The sequence below is a fragment of the Anser cygnoides genome, chromosome 6, assembly GCF_040182565.1.
Source record: "Anser cygnoides isolate HZ-2024a breed goose chromosome 6, Taihu_goose_T2T_genome, whole genome shotgun sequence".
Taxonomy (NCBI): domain Eukaryota; kingdom Metazoa; phylum Chordata; class Aves; order Anseriformes; family Anatidae; genus Anser; species Anser cygnoides.
Window position 1 is genome coordinate 14,786,402 of NC_089878.1, and position 18,407 is coordinate 14,804,808.

At 40.1% G+C, this 18,407-nt stretch overlaps 1 protein-coding gene across 4 annotated transcripts in view; it reads left to right on the forward strand.

The window, feature by feature from the left end:
• The window catches only part of KLF7 (KLF transcription factor 7), a 62,859-nt gene extending 48,815 nt beyond the window's left edge, over positions 1-14,044 (forward strand). For 3 of the 4 annotated variants that reach the window (XM_066999135.1, XM_066999136.1, XM_066999137.1), the window contains one exon: positions 5,900-14,044. In XM_066999135.1, coding sequence (XP_066855236.1) covers positions 5,900-5,951 — 52 coding nt within the window. In that variant the 3' untranslated portion in view covers positions 5,952-14,044. The remainder of the gene's footprint in view (positions 1-5,899) is intronic. The other variant, XR_010832200.1, reaches the window with a different exon arrangement.
• Positions 14,045-18,407: the final 4,363 nt, after the last annotated feature.

Sequence of the window (18,407 nt, forward strand, 5' to 3'; positions counted from 1 at the left end):
AGAAACATTTTGCTGGGGGAGCTGGGCACCCAGCAGCTCCCAGTGAGAGCAATGGGAGCTGCTGCTCACTGCCAACCTTTTTGCAGTCCTCGCCGCTTTAGCTGCTGAATGAATGATGAGGTCGTCTGAAAATTCTGGTTGTCCTTGCTTGGTGCTGGTTCTTTTGAAAGCTGGGTTCTTTGAATTCAGAAGCAAAACCAAAAGAAAAACCTCCTCCCCATCCCCAGTCCCAAATGATAAGAAATTAGGGTGGAGCAAAAGCAATTACCCCTGTAATGACTCTTGACAGCACTGACAGGATCAAACAATGAGCACTTCTCCCCCTCGTACCCCCCCAGCTGGAGACTGGCAGTGCCCTGGGTAAAACCTGGATCCAGTATTGAGTAATCAAATAATGTGCTTGCATCTGAACATGTTATCCGGCTAATCTTATTTATATATATATTTTAAAAGAGACTTAAGAAAATTACCCATCTTTTTAATGCAGCACTAAGGTTCTCTGCTCTGATAAGAAAACATTTTGTAATACAATAAAGGCTCTAGGAAGCCTCTGGGTACACCAGACCAGCAGAGAACATGCGTGGAGAGAGGATGTGTGGGACATAAACAAGGGACCCCATCCTTTTATGGGAAGGAAATTCGATCATTTTCACATCCTGCCTTTCCAAGAGCTTCATCTCCTTGAGCACTCTTCTCCCCTTGTCTCCCCTCTTCCTGCCCCCACCCCCACCCCCCCCCGCCACAGAGAGCTTCCTCTTGGATTATCTTTTGTTTTATCCCTGGATTATATTTTGTTTGCTCAGAGTTAGGGACAGGATAAACCAAGTAGGGACCTCTGGAGTTCTGCTTTTGTATAAGCACATTTGTGAAGGAGGACATTTATGTTCTCTGTTTCGAATGTAAGGCATTGCCTTTCTCTTTTTCTCTGAAGAACAGAGTAACCAGCCCCACAAGCACACAAACACAAGCAGTGCAAAACTGCAGGGTTTCTGTGTCAGGACAGACAGTATTTTTAGCAGAGGTTTAAGAAATAAAATAGGTATTTTCAACTCCTCAGTCTCTTTCAGTCCTTTTTTAAGTAATCATTCTTCTCCATCTACATATTATCCTTGCCTATCTATTTTTTTTTATTTGGCAGCCAACTCAGTTACTGCAGTCAAGAGATATATTTTTGCAACCATCTAATACTTCTTCTGCTCTTCAGCTGAATCTGTAGATAAAAGAAAAATTATATTAATAAGACTGCTGGGATTTGTGCACTCCATGCACAAGCCATCTGCGTGCGGCTGTAGGAGTCAGGTTTGGGTTTACTTTTCCAATCAGTTGCAAGCCTATAGAGTGCCAGTGTCTGTTCTTTTGGCCCACTTTGCTATACTGCTGTTTTCCCGTTTTTCATTCATTCATCTGTCCGCTACTATCTATTGGAGATGTCACTTCAAGCAAGTACTGAAATGTGCATAAATCTGTCCCTAGCCATTTAGGCAGAATTTAATGCTAAAGATGCTCCTTCCTGAGCCAGGGCTCCCAGCTGGAGAACAGTTGCTCCATATCTGAACTGCTGCCCTCTCCTGCACCCACCATTATTGACAAGAGTTGTGGTCACTCCCTCAGACATCCGGGCTTGCTAAACTTTAAGGAGCCTTTTGGATTTACTTTTCACAACACTGACATCGCACAAAATATATTGTTTTGTTCAGAAGGGAAGGCCACACCTTGGCAATCAGAGCATGAAAGCAGGGATCAATATAGCAAAGAAGGAGAAGGGTGTTGTGCATATGGTGTGGCTGCAATTCCTTTTTAGTCTGTTTTCAGATGCAGTTGTGTCTCGGACCTCCTGGCCAACATCAAAGGGGTATTCATGTCCCCTGTGTACAGGACAATTCTAAAACATAAGAGATGAGAAGGCTTGATTCTCTTCTGCTGCTGTCCCCAGCCTTATCCCAGCCTGAATGCCATTCACCCCACAGATCACATAGTTATAGCTGGCAAACCACTACTGGTTTGAGTAGCACCATATGTACAGCAAATGGTATGTGGTTTGGTGGCAGCAGGGGAGAAAGGAGAATCTGCTAAAGTGGTGCAGAAAGCAGCGTACAAGTCCCTCATGCCTTCCAGACACCCGGGGTATGCTGTTTATTAGCATTCCCCAGGAGTTATGCTCTTCAGGAACACAGGTAGGTTATGTTCCTCACACGGTGCAAGCCCTCAGCACTCCAAGGGGACAAAGATGATAGGGCAGTGGCACTTGCTTGTTCTGCATAAATACGTGTTTAGGAGATAGCAGCTCAGTGCCAGATTATTGAGGTATATACTCCAGTGTAAGTGTATGTGCTTGGTGTCCTCTCTGACAGCAAGTTAAGAGCATGCTTGGCTGAAATGCACAAATCCCACAGTGGGAAATCCACAGCTGGTAAGAAAGATGGCTGAGCAATGTATTCTCTTACCTTCCCTCTTTCTCCTGTGGAGGCTTCAGTGCTGAGCAGTACTGTGTTGCTAAGGAGATAGAGCACAAAGAGAAGGGAGAGAATCATGTTCGGGAGTAGGGAATTTTTGCATTGTGCATCACTGTATCTCTTCCAGAATTAGGGTGTCTTAATCTAGCATAAACTGCCCTTCCTAGGAAGAGCTGGATTAGGGGAGGGACGATGGGGAAGACTGTGATGGCCCACATACCACATGCAGTGCTGCTCTAAAACTGGAAGAGGCGCAGAGCCAGAGATGTGGGGCAAAGTCTTGCCTCACAGACAGGACTAGGGACCAGCAAGCTGCTGCTTCTTAATTTTGTGGAGAAAGGAGTTTATCTTGTCAGTGTATCCTGTGGAGCCTCCCTCACTCTTAGCTCTTGTTCCAGAATGGAAAAAATATGCCCACTGATCAATACCTTTTTTTTTTGGACAGCGTGTTTTCATTTGGTAGGGACTGTTATACTGTTGAAAATAAACGTCCGTATCCACCAGCCTTACCAATAGCTACAACTAACCAAATCAGTCAGCAGGAGGACGTGAAAAATTAGCATTGTACCATTTTATTAGCTATAAATTAGCTAAGAATGGTGCCATTTTATTAGCTATAAAAATATTATAGGGCTGAAAAATACACTAGATACTAATACTATGGTAATTGATGTGAAACAGTGTTTTGGATTCGTATTTTTAACAGATCTTGCTGTGTTGTGACTCAGCATACTTTTCCTGGGATGCATTTATCATAGAGACAATCGGAGAGGAAAAGCCGTGCTTGGGTGGTGGTCTTATGACTAGTCCTAGACTAAAGTGCCAGCTGGTGCATGTCTTTTTGGCAGCCACTCAAGCTGTTGTTTTGTTTTGGCAGCCCCTGTAGCCAGAGCATGCTGCTTTCTCAGTTGAGACTGACAGGAGAGATGTTGGTCCAAGGGTGGATTTTGGCACCCCTGGGCTAGAAAATTCTAGCTGTGCTGAGCCTGCTGCGCTAAAAGCAAAGTTTCCATTGTCAGTTCCTCATCTGTCTCACTGCACTTCATGCAGGAGCTTGGAGGAATGCAGCCATCAGCCCATTTTGAAGTCTTTTTAATTTTTGCCACTCCAGAAGGGTATTAACCCCTTTGTAAGCTGCTACGAATCAGTAGAGAACAGCTGATTGGAGCAGAACTATGCTCATCCATAGATGATGAGAGTTTATTTTTTCTTGTGAAAGTTGCCTTCATACAAAGCTTCTTTGTCTTAAAAATTTACCTCTTGGTGACTCATCTCTGTATATAGGTAGAGATAGACTGCCTGTACAGGGGAGTGCTGCCAGTGGGACAGAAAAGATTCCCTAACTATTTTAAAATCTCTTCATTTCTATAGGACTTCAATTTCTTAATTATTTTTCTGCTTAGGGTGTTTATTCTCTTGGTGCTTGCTTTTAGATTGAAGGCACTTCTGTTTTTTTGTTTTTTGTTTTTTCCTTTTTTTTTCCTTTTTTTTGACTACGTAGTTGAATTTGTTCTTTTATGTTCTCTCTGAAAAGTATAAAATACTCAACTATTGCTTTTTTAGAAATAGATTCAGTGCCTATGTATGAGCTATCCACATTCTCACAATAAGCCATTTGGATATTCTAACCATTGGTGGCTCTTTCAGACTCTAGATCTGTGGGGCAGTGAAAAGACATTGCAGGCAACTCAGTTCTGGAAGTAGCTTCTAATGATGCCCTCAGAGCCTACAAAAACATTTTATTCAAAAGCCACGGATTTGTGTTTTTGTATAATATTTATAATAGATGTTTTTTCCTCTTACTAAAAATAATTGTGCCAGTGTCTTTTGGTTTAGGGTGGAAAGAAGACAAGCCAAGATTTGCAGAGAAATTGGAAACCTCCCGTTTCTGAGTACTCAACTCGAAGTCCATAGTAGAAGTTTGAATTTTGAGAGTGCCTCAGTGCTGCCTCTCTGACAGCTGGGCTCCATTTCAGGGCTTTGGGGTAGGCAGCCAGAACGACTGCCTGCTTGTCCTGCAGTTTACTCTCTGGTGCCATACATATCTTTAATGACACTCTGATAGTGGGTGTGAAATGGATTGGTGCCTTTGATCCCATTTCTGTTGGGTATGAAGTTAAATAAATATTCTTGCTTACTGGCAGTTTTGATAAAATGGGGTATATATCGAATGACAGGGAAGAAAAGCACCTGTCCTCCTCAGAATTTATTCCCCTAGTTACTGACAATATCTTAGTGCTGTAAAGTCACAGATTTTGGGCTGCTGTTCCTGCTGCAATGAGTGCCCTGCAGCAAGTCTGCTACAAGACAACTGTTCTAGAATAGTAATTCTTGATTAACTCTTTTTGGGGCTGCTCTTCTTTGGGAGTAAGTGTTTTATTCTGAATATTTTAACCCACTTCCCAAGTGGATTAAGTAATTTCAAAAGAAGGCAGTCATAAGCCTTTGGAGAGGGAGTTAATCAAGAATAGATGCTTCATTTCAAATTCATGCCCTACCTCATCTTCAATTAACTGCATGTTTAGACCAGCCCTAAAACTCAACTAGTTCTCTAGGGTTGATGCTCTAAGTCCGTCTCATCGGTATCCATCTACATGTTTAGAATATCAAAATGTTATGTTGTGTGATGAGATGGGTTAGTGGATGAAGAACAGAAGTTGAAAGTGGAAGTCCTGGCTTTTTTGCCTTTTTTTGTTTGTGTTTGTTTTACCATACTTCTTGTGTTATTTACAATATCCTTGCCTTCTCTGTGTCTCAATTTTCACACTTACAGGATAGGGATAATAGTACTTTGTCTTCTCTCAACATCATTTAGGGAGATAGTATTAATCAGCATCCACATATTACCGATGATATTCCCAATGGAGAGAAAATGAGAGAGATGTAGCTGAAGGATTTTCAGCCCCCAAGCATTGAACTATTTTCCTTCTGATTTGTAGTTAAAAATGGGAATTTAGCTTTCAAAACTGGCATCTTATGTTGGTGTTTGTTGCTGGTACCGGGCACTTGAAAAAGCTATATTTTTCTGTTTTTTTTTTTTTAATTATTATTTTTTATTTTTATTTTTAAATTGTCATTTCTAAGTATTTGAGTAAAACTGACTTGTTTTATTTTTTTATACACACACATACACTGAATATTTGATTTTAACCTACAGGTGCATGGATGAGCACCCTTCCCTGAAGTTTCACTCAGTGAAAGAGGAGGAGGGAAAGGAACAGAGAAGGGAGAATAGTCTATTTAGTTGCTGAAAGCCAGGATAGTTGGCCATCAATGGTTAGTTATAGTTGTGAAGCACACAGGGTTTGGTGTTGATCAATCGATAATCTAAAGAATGTCATTAAACCTGGATAAGTATTTCCTCCTGTACATAAGGAGGGAGGAGCAGGAACCCTGTTTTCCCAAATTCTGTATTTATTTAATTTCCCACTTGGTTTATTTTGCAGGTGTTTTTCCAGGTCTGACCACCTTGCCCTCCACATGAAGAGACACATCTAAATATCCATCAGCTTGGCGTGGATGTCATCTGAGCTAAGTGTTGTGAGATGAAAGTGGAACTCGAGTAATAACATGCTGCCTTGCAGGAGAAGAGAACTTGATCACGTGTAATCCTCTGTACAGAGACCACACGCTTGCACGGTCATGCACCCAGTTATACTTCAATACTTACATCAGTTCTTTATGCCTTGCCCCAGCTGGATGGGAGAAGATGCAGGCGAGAAAATGGTATAGAGGTGAAGTCAATGAGAAGAACAATTGCGTACAGTGCTTTGTCTCTCTTGGATTTATTTCCTGGTTTTGCCAATGGAAGTCAAAGAAAATGGAGGAGGCTTCTCTGCAGGTGGACGGCAATAGGAGGGGCTTATTTAACTTGCTTCTCAATGCAACTTAATAGGAGAATATGTCGTCTTGAAGTTGCATATTTGTAGCACTAACTTTCTTTTTAAATAGATGGGGGGAAAACAATGACCTAGAAAACCAAATCCCAGTTTGGTAGCCAAAATTAACCTCTTGGTTCGTTTGTTCTTTGTCTGAGGATTCCTAATGTTCAGTGCGTCAGACTTTTCACAGACACTTTGACCTGTCTTGGTTTTGGTTCTTCTTCCTAGAACTGAGCTATTGAGATCCTTTTAAGTCAATACCAGTGGCCTTAATGGCAGTAGACTGTGGAGTGACACTTGTGACACAAATATCCTCTCTTTGGCCTGAGTTTATGTAGACTTCACGGAGGACTATATTTTTGTTGGTTGTTTTTATTTCAATTTTTGTTTTGGCTATTGCACAACATATGCACTAGGGACTCTGGAAGCTGCTGCCATGATGGCTAAGTGGCCAAGGGATAAACCCTGAGAAACAGCACCTAATATCTCTGTAGGCCTCACCTTATTGCCATAGCTAGGACTTCTTGTTTATTTGTTGAATGAAAACTTTAAAAGCTTATTTGGAAGCTTAAACCTTCTTTTCTCTTTTCTCCACGAACAAGTGATCTTCAGAACTCCTTGTCTTCACCTGGATATCGGTCTGGGACTGGCCACACCACACAGGCATGACTACAGGATTCCTTCCACATCATGTGAGCACATTAGCCACAACTCACAGTGACTTAGAGATGAATTATGTTGCTTTTTCTTGCTGTTCTTCTAATAACCAATTAAAAACATTAGACTTTTGTTTGTGTAAGGAGCACCTGCAGACATTTTTATTTAAACCTGATGTTTTTTGAACATCTTACCCTCAAAAAAACACAAGCCAAAAACCCTGCTCCAGTCTCTGAGTGGGAAATCGAGAACCTCTTCCAAGTACAAAGGCTTCATTCAGCATTAGCCTTTTAAAGAAATTATCAAAGTCCTCCTTTTCCACTCATCAAGTTGATACTGTAGCCCACTCCAATATGAAAAAAACATAATGGTGTGAATGGTGAAGGAAGGGTTGGATTTCACATACAACAATGAGGCTTTTCCAAATGATTGCTCTAAAGTATTACTAACCTAGAGGTCCATTTTGGCCTACTGTGTGAACCACCAAGGAGAAGTGGAGTCTCATGCTCACCCTTCAGTCCTATTGATAGTTTGATTTTGTTGGGCTCAAAGTGGATTAAAGTCTTCATTACAAAAGAAAAACAAACAAAAAAATGTATCTTACTATAACTCACATTTGAAACTATTTGGCACTGGCCCTGACTCCAAAGACTGCATTTAGGACCATAAAAATGGCCTATGCAAGCAGGCAGGTGGTCATTAGGTTGTATATTTTGTATATTCTGGGACCATCCCTACAAGATGTGTCTAGAAATGAAACAAAATGGCGCATGGTCCACAAATGGTTGCTGCTCTTTTATACTGTATTAGCCAACTGCCCTTCTTTGACTGTTTTGACTCATTGACTGTTAAATATTTCCCTTAATTTATGTTTTGGGAGGTAAAACTGTACTCTTGGGGAAAAAAGAACAAACAAGAAACTCAATAGGTGTTTAAGAGCTGTCACCGGGATTCTTGGCACTTGAATTCTCAGCATTTTGCAACCTTTGGTTCCAGTGAGAGATTGAATTTACTCAAAAGATGCTGTTTTTCCTCACAGTTTTCACAAAACACTGTGACTGTCAATTGAACACTTTGGGGACAGGGGAGAAATACAATGTCTGGCCCATATGGCATGAAATATGGACCAAAATCTAACCATCTTTTAGGGGCAATGATGTAACATTCATGATAAGAAAGAGAGAGAGAGAGCAAGAGAGAGTGTGAAGAAAGAAAAGAAAAGAAAGATAGAGAGAAAGAAAGAAAATTGAGTTTATTCCAAAGATTTAAAACTAACCGTACTATATATACATATATATATATATTTTATATATATATATATATATACAAAAATTGCGGAGCACTGCTTGCTGACAATCTCGTATTTCTCTACTTCTGTGTTTGCATACTTCTACGGCCATTCCATCCAACTGTTCCACTGGGACTGAGGGCCCTAGAATCCAATTTGTGTTGGAATATATAGAGCATCCTGCCAGATGTCTAATGGGAACTGAAACCTCAGCTGTGTGAAACTGTAGAGCATCCAGTCAGTGCATTAGATTAAAAAAAAAAAAGGATAAGAAAATCCTAGAATTTCATTAGTGTAGCATCCTAATGTATGTGCTCTCAAACTCACTACTACAATACTCATTGGCTGTGAACCTGCATAAATATCCTCCTTTGACCTCTGGACACACCTGTCTTTAGATATGCTAACAGTAGTCTACAAAGAATAATTATTAAATGACAGTTTACATACCAGGCTCTATTTAAAAGGGAAAAAAAATTAAGCAAGACTGCTTCTTTTATTCCAGTTTTCATTTGTGGTCTTGTTGACGTCTTATTTAAATATGGCAGAACAAGGGTCCCATAGAAAGAAACATACTGAAATGTGTGATTATTTTGTTCTAGAGACAGGCCTACAGTTAAATCCTGGATTCGTATAGCCAAATGAACATAGAGGAAAAGAGGATAAGAGCCTTAACCAGATTTCAGATTTCTCAGGCTCTTTTTGTTGCAGGTCTTGAACTCTGAAGCCAAATTCTGGGCTTTGGGACCATCGCTTCTGCTTGTAACAGGAGGTATTTTTCACCTGTATATGTTGTAGACTCCGTCAATCTCTGCACTTCAGTTTCTGGGTGCTCATATACAAGTGTCTTAGTCATTACTAAAATTTTGAACCATAGCTTGTATTTTGTAGATGGAGTCTCCATTTTGGAAAAGCCTAATTAGTGACACGTTCCAGGAGTCATTTTTTACAATCACAAGTTTTGTTTCTTTGCAGATATTTCAAGCTGTGCACTTCAAACCTGAGCAATCCAGTATAGCTAGATCATTTTTGGGCCTGTGTCTCCTTGCTAAAGTTGTACAGACATCTTCTATTTATAAATTATGAATAGAAACAGGCTAATAAGGAAAGGCTAATCCTTTCTGTAAGGCTTCTTTGGAAGCAAAAGCCTAAATAGATGATTTGGTAACAGTTGAGGACAAAATTATTGAGCTTTAGAAAGGAGAAGCTTAACATTGTTTCCTTCATGCTAGATTTATGTCTGTTTGCAAAACAGAAGCCACATTTTTCTGCCTTTTCTGAAGAACGTCAGATGTGGTTTCCAAGGCCATGGAACTGTAGGACGAGAACAAACTGAGACAAATGTCCCACAAAATAGTATAAATAAAGGAAGCAACTAAATCAAATATCATTTTTTTGTGAGTAGCTAAATAATATTTTGGAGCAGTGTAGTCAATCATAGAATAATGCAGGTAGAAAGGGACTGTCCAGAGGCTGTCTCAGCCAACCTTCAACTAGAGCTGGTTGCTCAGGGCCATGTCCAGTTGATTTTTGACTACTGCCAAGGATGGAAATTCCACAGCCATTCTGTGCAAGCTGGTCCAATATTTGACTAACTTTGTGGTTAAAAAAAAAAAAAAAAAAAAAAAGGACAAATCTCTATGTCAAGGAGGAATTTCCCATGTTCCAACTTGTGTTTGTTGGCTATTCCACTGTGCACCACTGCAAAGAGTCTTCATCTTCTCCACACCTTCTCTTAGGTATTTGTAGGCAGCAATAAGATCTACCTTTACCTTTCTCTTTCTATTGATTAACTGTGTCTCTTAGCCACTCTTCATCCATCATGTGCTCCAGCCATCTGATCTCCTTGGTGGCTCTCTTCTAGACTTGCTCCAGTATGTCAGTAATTTTCTTGTATGGGGAAGACCAAAACAGAACAGAATATCCTAGATCAAGATGTACTTTATATGTTACAGTGTTGAAAAATCATTTAGAAAGTACCAGTATCAAGATTTTTCTAGTAAGATTTTCTGAATGTATAAAATTATGCTTATGGGAATATGCTTTTTATACTGCCAGCTTGAGGCTTGGCAAGCAAAATTCTGCTTTTCTAACATAATCATCACTTTTTTACCTTAAACTAAAAAAACATATCGCTCATACTATATCAAACATGGAAACACATGAAGTTGCATTTTAGTCACTCTTTAGAACAAAACAACACTTCAGTGCATCTTTGTTCTGCAGTTTTTTCCCCCTTAGGAGAAGAGCAGCCTAAACCATCATGTATATTTTATAAAGAATAGTTTAACAGGAAAGGAGATTCCAGAGTAGAGTGTTTTTCATTATCTCAAAGTTGCTCTCTTTCAATAGCCGGTTCTCAGTCTAGAAGATGATTTCACCTGGATAGTCTAGGCAAATGAACAAAAGAAAGCTTATTTCCAGGACTGAAATCCGGGATTTATTCAGTGCGTTGGACAAGGCCCTGAACAGAGTGATCTAACTGAACTGTTTTTAAGCTGAGGCTTGGATTAGGTGACCTCCAGAGGTACCTTCCAACATTATTTTTTCTGTTTCTGTGATTCATATCAGAGCTCTGTCTGATTAATTATGTGTACTGGCTCTAGTTCTTCCCACACTGTAGAATGGGTCTGTAGGGTTACTCTCAAACTCTGATAGTTTCATCCATATCAAACTTTATAAGGTTTCTTCATGAGCAAGATGTAGAGAGGTAAAAATCTTGAGGAAGAAGAAAAAAAAGCTTAGCAAAGCAGTTTGAAGGAATATGGTACCATGAGATGTGTCACAGTTGCAGGGGCCAAGCAAATATTACAGAAACAAGTTTGCTAGCCTGGAAGACCCATGCAATGTCTCAAAAAAGGTTCCCGGTACCTGAAATCTTAGCCAACTTACATTTCTACAGAGGTGATTTTTTTTTTTAAATTTGACTCAGATTTTTTGGAATTGGGTTTACTGCTTTTTTAAAATAGCACATTTTCACTTAATACCTGGAAAACACTGACTAAACACAGATAGGGAAGAAGGACCTGAATGCAAGAGGAGCCTCCAGTCCCTTGCTTTTGGAACTATTTTACCTTCAGGAGTAAAAAGGATAATCACTAAGATATATGGCTAAAATGGAGTTGAAAATATGATGGTTGCAGTAATTGAATGTGTCTTATCTGTGACCTTTTGGTATTTATAGAATCAGGTTTTCTCCTTCATTTTTACCTGGCTGTAGACAATTTGGGCTTTTTAGCTGTCCCTAACACAAAGGTTGCTCTTCTTATTTAACATACTTTGTTTATCTGTGTACAGAACAAGTCATATTTGGTGCTTTTGACAGAACTGATCAAAATCCAGCATGCTTAAGGGTTTTCTTTTCTCTCACCTTCCTGTAATGTATGTCAAAATCTTTACATTTAAAAAACAAAAACAGAGGAAAACTTTGGACGTTATTCTATGTTACCAGGCCAGCACCCAGTGGGTCAAGGGCTTTTATTCTTGATTTTAATTGGGACTTAGCAAATCCTTCATTCCATCCAGAAAGACTGTTTTTAAGCTTTCATATTTCTGGGTTGTGCTTTCAACCCAACACTCTTTTAAAGTACTTTTTGCTGATTTCAGATAGAATTGCGCTTGCAAAGTTCCTCACATATCAAGAACAAATGATGCTTGACTAACTATGGCTTTGACTTGAAAAAACGAAAATTATTTCTTCCCAAGATTTTACAACTACTCATTGATAAGTCTTGCCTGTCTCTCATTAGCATTAAACCTACACCTTCTTGAATGATCATTTCAAGATCAAGCTTGGATATTCTTCTTCCTTGTGTCACACTTGTGTCTTTTTTTATTAATAGTTTAGGGATGATTACTGCAGTCTTTCTCCTCACAGCTCTACATTGGCTTCAGTGGCAAGATTTAGCATAGCAAGAACTGGAGGGTCTGGCCCACCAGGTACTAAGATCTCTCTCATAAAAGCTGAGACTTTCCTCCTCCCTTAGAGGAATAAGTCCAAGACATACTTGTACTATATAAGTTATATATATAATGATGTAGTTGTATATATAAATTATATACATAAAAATGTGGAGATAGGGGGGTAGGCTGCCTTTATCACCTCAAAAATAGGTTTCCCTACCTGAAAACTTTCAAATGCAGGTGTCATTTTCAAACAGGGTTTTATAGTTTTCCTTAATGCTTGTTAATGGCATTTTTGGTGTGATAATTCAAGTTGAAACTCTTCACAATTTTCAAAATGAAAGCTTTGATGATTTTTTTAAGTGCTTTGGTCCTAACTTCTATATACTGCCAGAAAACAGGTTCTACACTGTTTCTCTGTGTGAGTGTGGAGGTGCAACCGTATACACTCACACAGAAGACAAAACTGAGCTACTGACTTACAGCGTGTAGTAACCAACCGTGCCTATTGCTTTGATTTAGGGAGGGCACTTACTGTTGCCACTGCATTTTAGGAATCATGTCAGCTTCTGTAGGAAAGTTTTCAACAGTCTGGGAAATACTTGTTGCTGTGTACTGTGAATGAGTAGGCTGCAAATTGGGGGTTGGGTGGGGAGGTGGGAAGGGAGGGGGATGAGGGCTTAGCATGTACACACTAAAAGTGAACTAGAATGGACAGAAAGGTGACAATTTTAGCCTTTATTGTTGGGCTCTCGGGGAAATAAAAAGCTAACATGCAGTCCCTGAAAGGCCTGATGGCTGAAGGGCTGATCTTTACTTTATATTTTGCAACATGCCTTTTTCCCATCCCTCTGTATTTTAAAACCCAGGCCTGTCAGATTCTGGAAGTAGATCAAAACACTGGTTTACACACTACTGTGTTACCAAGGCCATGTCTCTACCAGGGAAGTTGCCCTATGTTAAAATATCAGTCTAGTTAAAATCACTTTGTAGATGCACCTAGTATTTGTTTGCCTGGACTGTGTTTGCATTGGCATCCTATGCAGTTAAGATAAAGTGTAAGAAATGGTTCAACCAATTAAGATACCTCGACAAAAAGGTTCTTGCACCAATTTAAGTGTATGGTTTTGAAATCACTGCATATAAACCATGACAGCTTTTCTCTTAGAAACAAGGCCTTAGTTTAGCATGTCTGCTCATCTGATTGGAAAAATAATAAAGCAGGCTGAGATTTATTTTTTTTGTCTTGCTTTGCGAAATGTCACTTTTTCTTTCTTATCCTTTAAAACTTTTCTTGCTCTCTACTTCACATTAGATTTTTGTTTGGGGGATTTTTTTTTAGCAACAACAACAACAACAAAAGGATGAATGCTCCCTATTTAAAAAAAAAAAAAAAAACATTGCTTGAAGGACTTTCATTTTGCACTATAATTTTTCTTTTACCAGATGTGTCTGACAAGTGCATTTTGGAGATGCCCTCGGTCACGTTCTCTCAGGCCTACTCTGGTATTTCTAGTATATCACAGAAGTACCCAATCTTGTAGCCCTCAGTTCTGCCTTTTTTTGACATTTTATTTTTTTTAAGCTTTTTATATATATATATATAAATATATTACTTTGTCAGTTTTTTTGCTGTACAAAAAGTCTTAAGATTTAAAAATATTATTTGTATTATATGATGGTGGTATGTTAATGTTACAAAATTATTAATGAAGAAAAAATTTATTTTTGTTACTGGTCTGTTTCATAATTCTTTTTTAAATTGGTATATTGTAAGATATCTATGCAAAAATGTTATGTGACGCATTTTTATTTAAGAATGTAATATGTGTAATAAACAGTAGAATGTGTTTGGCCCGACAGTGTTTAGTGTGCCTTGTATATTATTTCTTTATGAAAACCTCCGTGAACAGCGAAGTAGCTTTTGAATACCAGTTAAGGCTATGGTTGTGTAAAAACACATATTGGTATAAAATAGATAGCTTATGCTTTAACTTAAGAGAATCACATTTTCGAATTTAAATAATATTTTAAAAATGTATTTTGTAACAGTTCAAGTGTTGTTTATATTCATGTCGTAACACATGTTGCTTTTGGAAAAGATGCTCAAGAAAGAAATTCTTATTCTTAAAAGCTAACCAGATTTCCATCTGGCTTGTAACATTGCTTCTGTTGGAGTCAGTGACTTTTGCTCTTTGAAAGCTTGCACTGGTTGAAGATTTTAGCCAGTATTATTTTTGTAAAATATACAGAGAGCACTTGCATTGCATTTTCCATGCCTAGCTTTCAAAACATTTGTCAGTCAGTGGTCAAAACAGGACCAGACTTTGAGGCTCCTGAGCATTAGTGTGGTGCTCTAGTCTGTGCATCACGCGGTCTCACAGGAGCTGAGTGCAGTATTGTTCTCTTTCCCCTGCCTCAATCATTTAGTCTCTCTCTTTAATGTCTGCAAAATTGCAAGCACAATTGAATCCACCTGGATGCTCAAGTACTAAAAATGTATTTAGGCAGTAAAGACAGTCATTCTGAGCACAATTACTTTGCAGTGTCATGCCATAAAATGAAACGACTGACTTTGTCAAGTCAGGCCTGTATCCATTTAGGTTTTTGCCATCTTGTTATCATACACGGCAGTGACCTAAATGGCACCATGTATGAACATCCTGTAGGGCTCATTTGATACAAACTTGCTAGCTTTTAGTTCTGGGGCAACATGCCTCACTTTCCCTGTTGGAAGACCTGCTAGGACTATTCATGGCAGACAGAAGGTAGGATTACCCTCATGATATCTGCATCTAAAAGTCAGATTACCATTCTAACCTACTCACTTATACTCCCTCTGTAGCTAATGAAGAGAGAGAGACATATCCAGAGGTGACTAACTCCAGGTGATGAGTTGAATGCAAAAGGAGATGAAGTGACATCAGGCATTACTGAAATGCCACATGGTAAGTTGGAAGACAAAAGTTCCAGTGATGCACATAGCTGCTCTGGTCACTCAGGTCATGCCAGATGTTTGACAATGGACATAATTTGTAGTGTTTGGGTGTATGTTACAAACAGCTCTTGAGCACTGGAAAAGAACTTGGCTTAGGCTTAAATTTTGTGCTGGTGTTCTAAATGGTCAAAACTTCACAGTGCTCTTGCAGCTTTACTACAGCAGTGGTATCTTGATGTCACTCAGGGCTTGAGGGACTGAGGCAGTCAGTTGCCATATAGTTTCTTAAAAGTCTCTTTATTGTACATGGATTTGTACAATGAAGGTATGTCTGGAATTATATACAATATAGAATTCCTCCTGGAAATTAAATTTTGGTTTAAAGCTATTTGTTTATTTATTTATTTATTTTTCTATAAAGACAAGGTTTGGTTGCTTCACGTCCTGTCTTCCTTGAAAACCTCTGGAAGCTTTTTGCATTTCACCTACCTTGAGCTTTCTGATGGTTAAATGTCTGTATGTCTAGCCTAAGATAATTATAATGTAAATTAGTCCTCTGCTTTCCACATATGAGAGCTACTTCTGGAGAGCTCTGGAACAACCTTTATGAAGAAAACTTTGAAGAAAACTTATGAAGAAAACTTTGGGGTAGCAGTGCTGGTTCTTTGGCTTGTTTTCAGCTACCTTGAATTGGAAAGAATTCAATTCAAAGAACATCAATTACGGATGACCATACAAATAATTTGTTTTCTAGGAACTTTTAGAAAATCCAGTGCTTTACTATCATACACTTCCTCTCAGAAGATGCAAGAACAGCTGTGAAACACCTTCCTAGGTTAGAGGCCAGGAAAAAGAGATACCATGAAAGAACAACTTCCCTCTGAAATTGTTCAGGCAGCACACAGTTACACACCTTGGGCAACTCCCACTGTTGGGGAATGGAGTTCTCTAAGGAAAGAAAAGAAGAATTTGTCACTTGCAGGGTTAGACTGCATATGAGCATCTTGTTGGACACATCTGTGCAAAATCGTGCAAATTTTGCATGACTTTGCGGACAGTTCCTCTCTTTCACATACACCTCAGCTGAAGCAGAGAGGAGCAGCAAGCACAGGGATGAAGAGTCCTTACTCCTTTCTCAGGCTGAAGGAGGCTGAGCAAGCTCAGCATTTTCTAGGAAGCAATCTGCAATGTGTGGTTATCTGGCGGGCAGCTTATTCTAATGGATTCATTAGTTTTCTCGAGCATCTTCTTTTCCAAGCTACCTCAGGAAAAACATGAGGGGGCAGCTATAAAAAAGAAAATGCTTCCTATGTTACAAGCGTAGATTTTTCTTTTGTTTGTTTGTTTTTAGTTTTTGGCTTTACCTCACATTTTCCTGGAGAGTAAATAATGAAAGAAAATTTGAAAGTTAATGAAAGTGAGGTGTGCCATCAGAATTATGTGATCTTAGTGCTGAATTTCCCCTGGAATTTTTCAGAGGTACAAACTGAGCAAAAGCATCTCAAACCTGTGGAAGGGGATATGTATGCCTCAAATACAACTTGAATTCCCCAAGTAATACAGAGTGTTGACTAGAAGCCAGCGTCACAATGCAGGCAAATATGTTCTGATTCGAAGCTCATATCTAATCTTTCTAATTTTTTGAGGTAATCAGAAGGTAACCTTGCCTTGAGTGTCCAGTCTAACTGGTGTTAGCAAACCTAGGAAAAGTACTAATCCCATAAGTAAAGACAGGTATGGTTGAGTGATAACATTTAAACAGTATTTTTGGATTTTCAGGAAGGATCTTTGAGAACAGGAACTTGTGTACCCTTCAGCAAAAGCCTCTTACCCGTTTGGATGACAATACAAGTTCCTAAAATTCAGTGATGAGAACCTTAGCCTTCTGAGGTGAATATTTTCATCTCTAAAATACGCTTTTCTTTCCACCTCCTTTCCTGTGACTCAGAAATACTGTGGCTGGCTGATGGTGCAGAATGAGCTGCTACAACTAAGGTGATTTAGAAGAGGAAGGATGGAACAGACCCATAATCAGAACAATGCCTAATGCTCTGGGAAATGGTCTAAATACAGTTCATGAGCTGTGGCAGAGAATGGAAGGTTTCAGTTACAGATCTTTATTTCCACGTAGAATCAGGCGATTCCCTTCCCTCTCCACAAGTGTTGAGAGTGGTTTTTGTGTTCCTGCATAACACCAGCCCTGCAGCTCATGACAGAGGAGACAAAATGCTTCTCCTCACCCCCCAGATAATGCTGGGAACAACAGTCTGCCGCGATGGCCGGGCAGGGGCTGAGGCGGGCACATCTCAGGCCGCCACAGCGCTGAGGCCCTGAGGAGACGCACCAAACCCCTCAAAATGGCGCCTCTCCCCTCAGGTCTCCCCCCAGCGGCCGGCCCGTTCTTCGGTGAGCCGCCCCCCTCAGGCGCCTTCCTGGGGCGCACTGTCCAGCTGTGAAGGAGCAGGGCAAGGAGGTTGGGCCTGTCCCTGAGCAACATCTGTGAAATGGCGGCAGCTTTAAGGTTCAGAGGAACTGCAGGAGGAAATGTGCTCCACCCTGTCAGGTGGGTCTTCGCGCTGCACACGGGAGCCATGCTGTCCTCTCCCCACACAGCAATTCTGTTGCCCCTTCTGTGCTGGCCAGGCTTTCTGCTGATAGTTATCAAACAACTATAAAAGTGCCGCCATTTGAAATATTCTTTATGGTGGGGATTGCTATTAACCCCTTGCCTGCTTTTCTCTCAGCATTTCTGATGCTGGGCGCCTGCCCCTTCAGGCCACCACGCCAATAAAAAAACACCCACCTAAGCATACCCGTGTCACATTTTCACTCATAAACACAACAAGGCCACATCCCAGTTACCCATATTGTTGAATTCCCGGTATGGCCCCACCACAGCACCCTGAAACCACCTTGGTACAGCTGAGGGCTATCTTTGTGCCTGAAGTCAGCAAGGCCATGGGCAGTATTTGGGAGATCATGTGGAGAAAGGTACAAAATTTCAGACATAAAGGATGCAAGCCATGCTGAGAGCATTTATTTGTTCATATGAACACCACCAGTGTGCCCATAACGCACCAGTCCCCCCAGCAGGTGCTGTTGGGCTCTTTTAGTGACTGCAGCTGTCTGTGAGGAGAGCAGGACAGGTGCTTGGGGAGCTGTTACTGTGATCAGGTGTTGCCTAAAAGCAGTTTATCAGTGCGGGGGAGACAGCGGCTGTGCTGTTCTCCAAACATAGTCTCTGGCAGCTGGGTCTCTCTGGCTTGGTGCCTCAAATGTCCACAGTG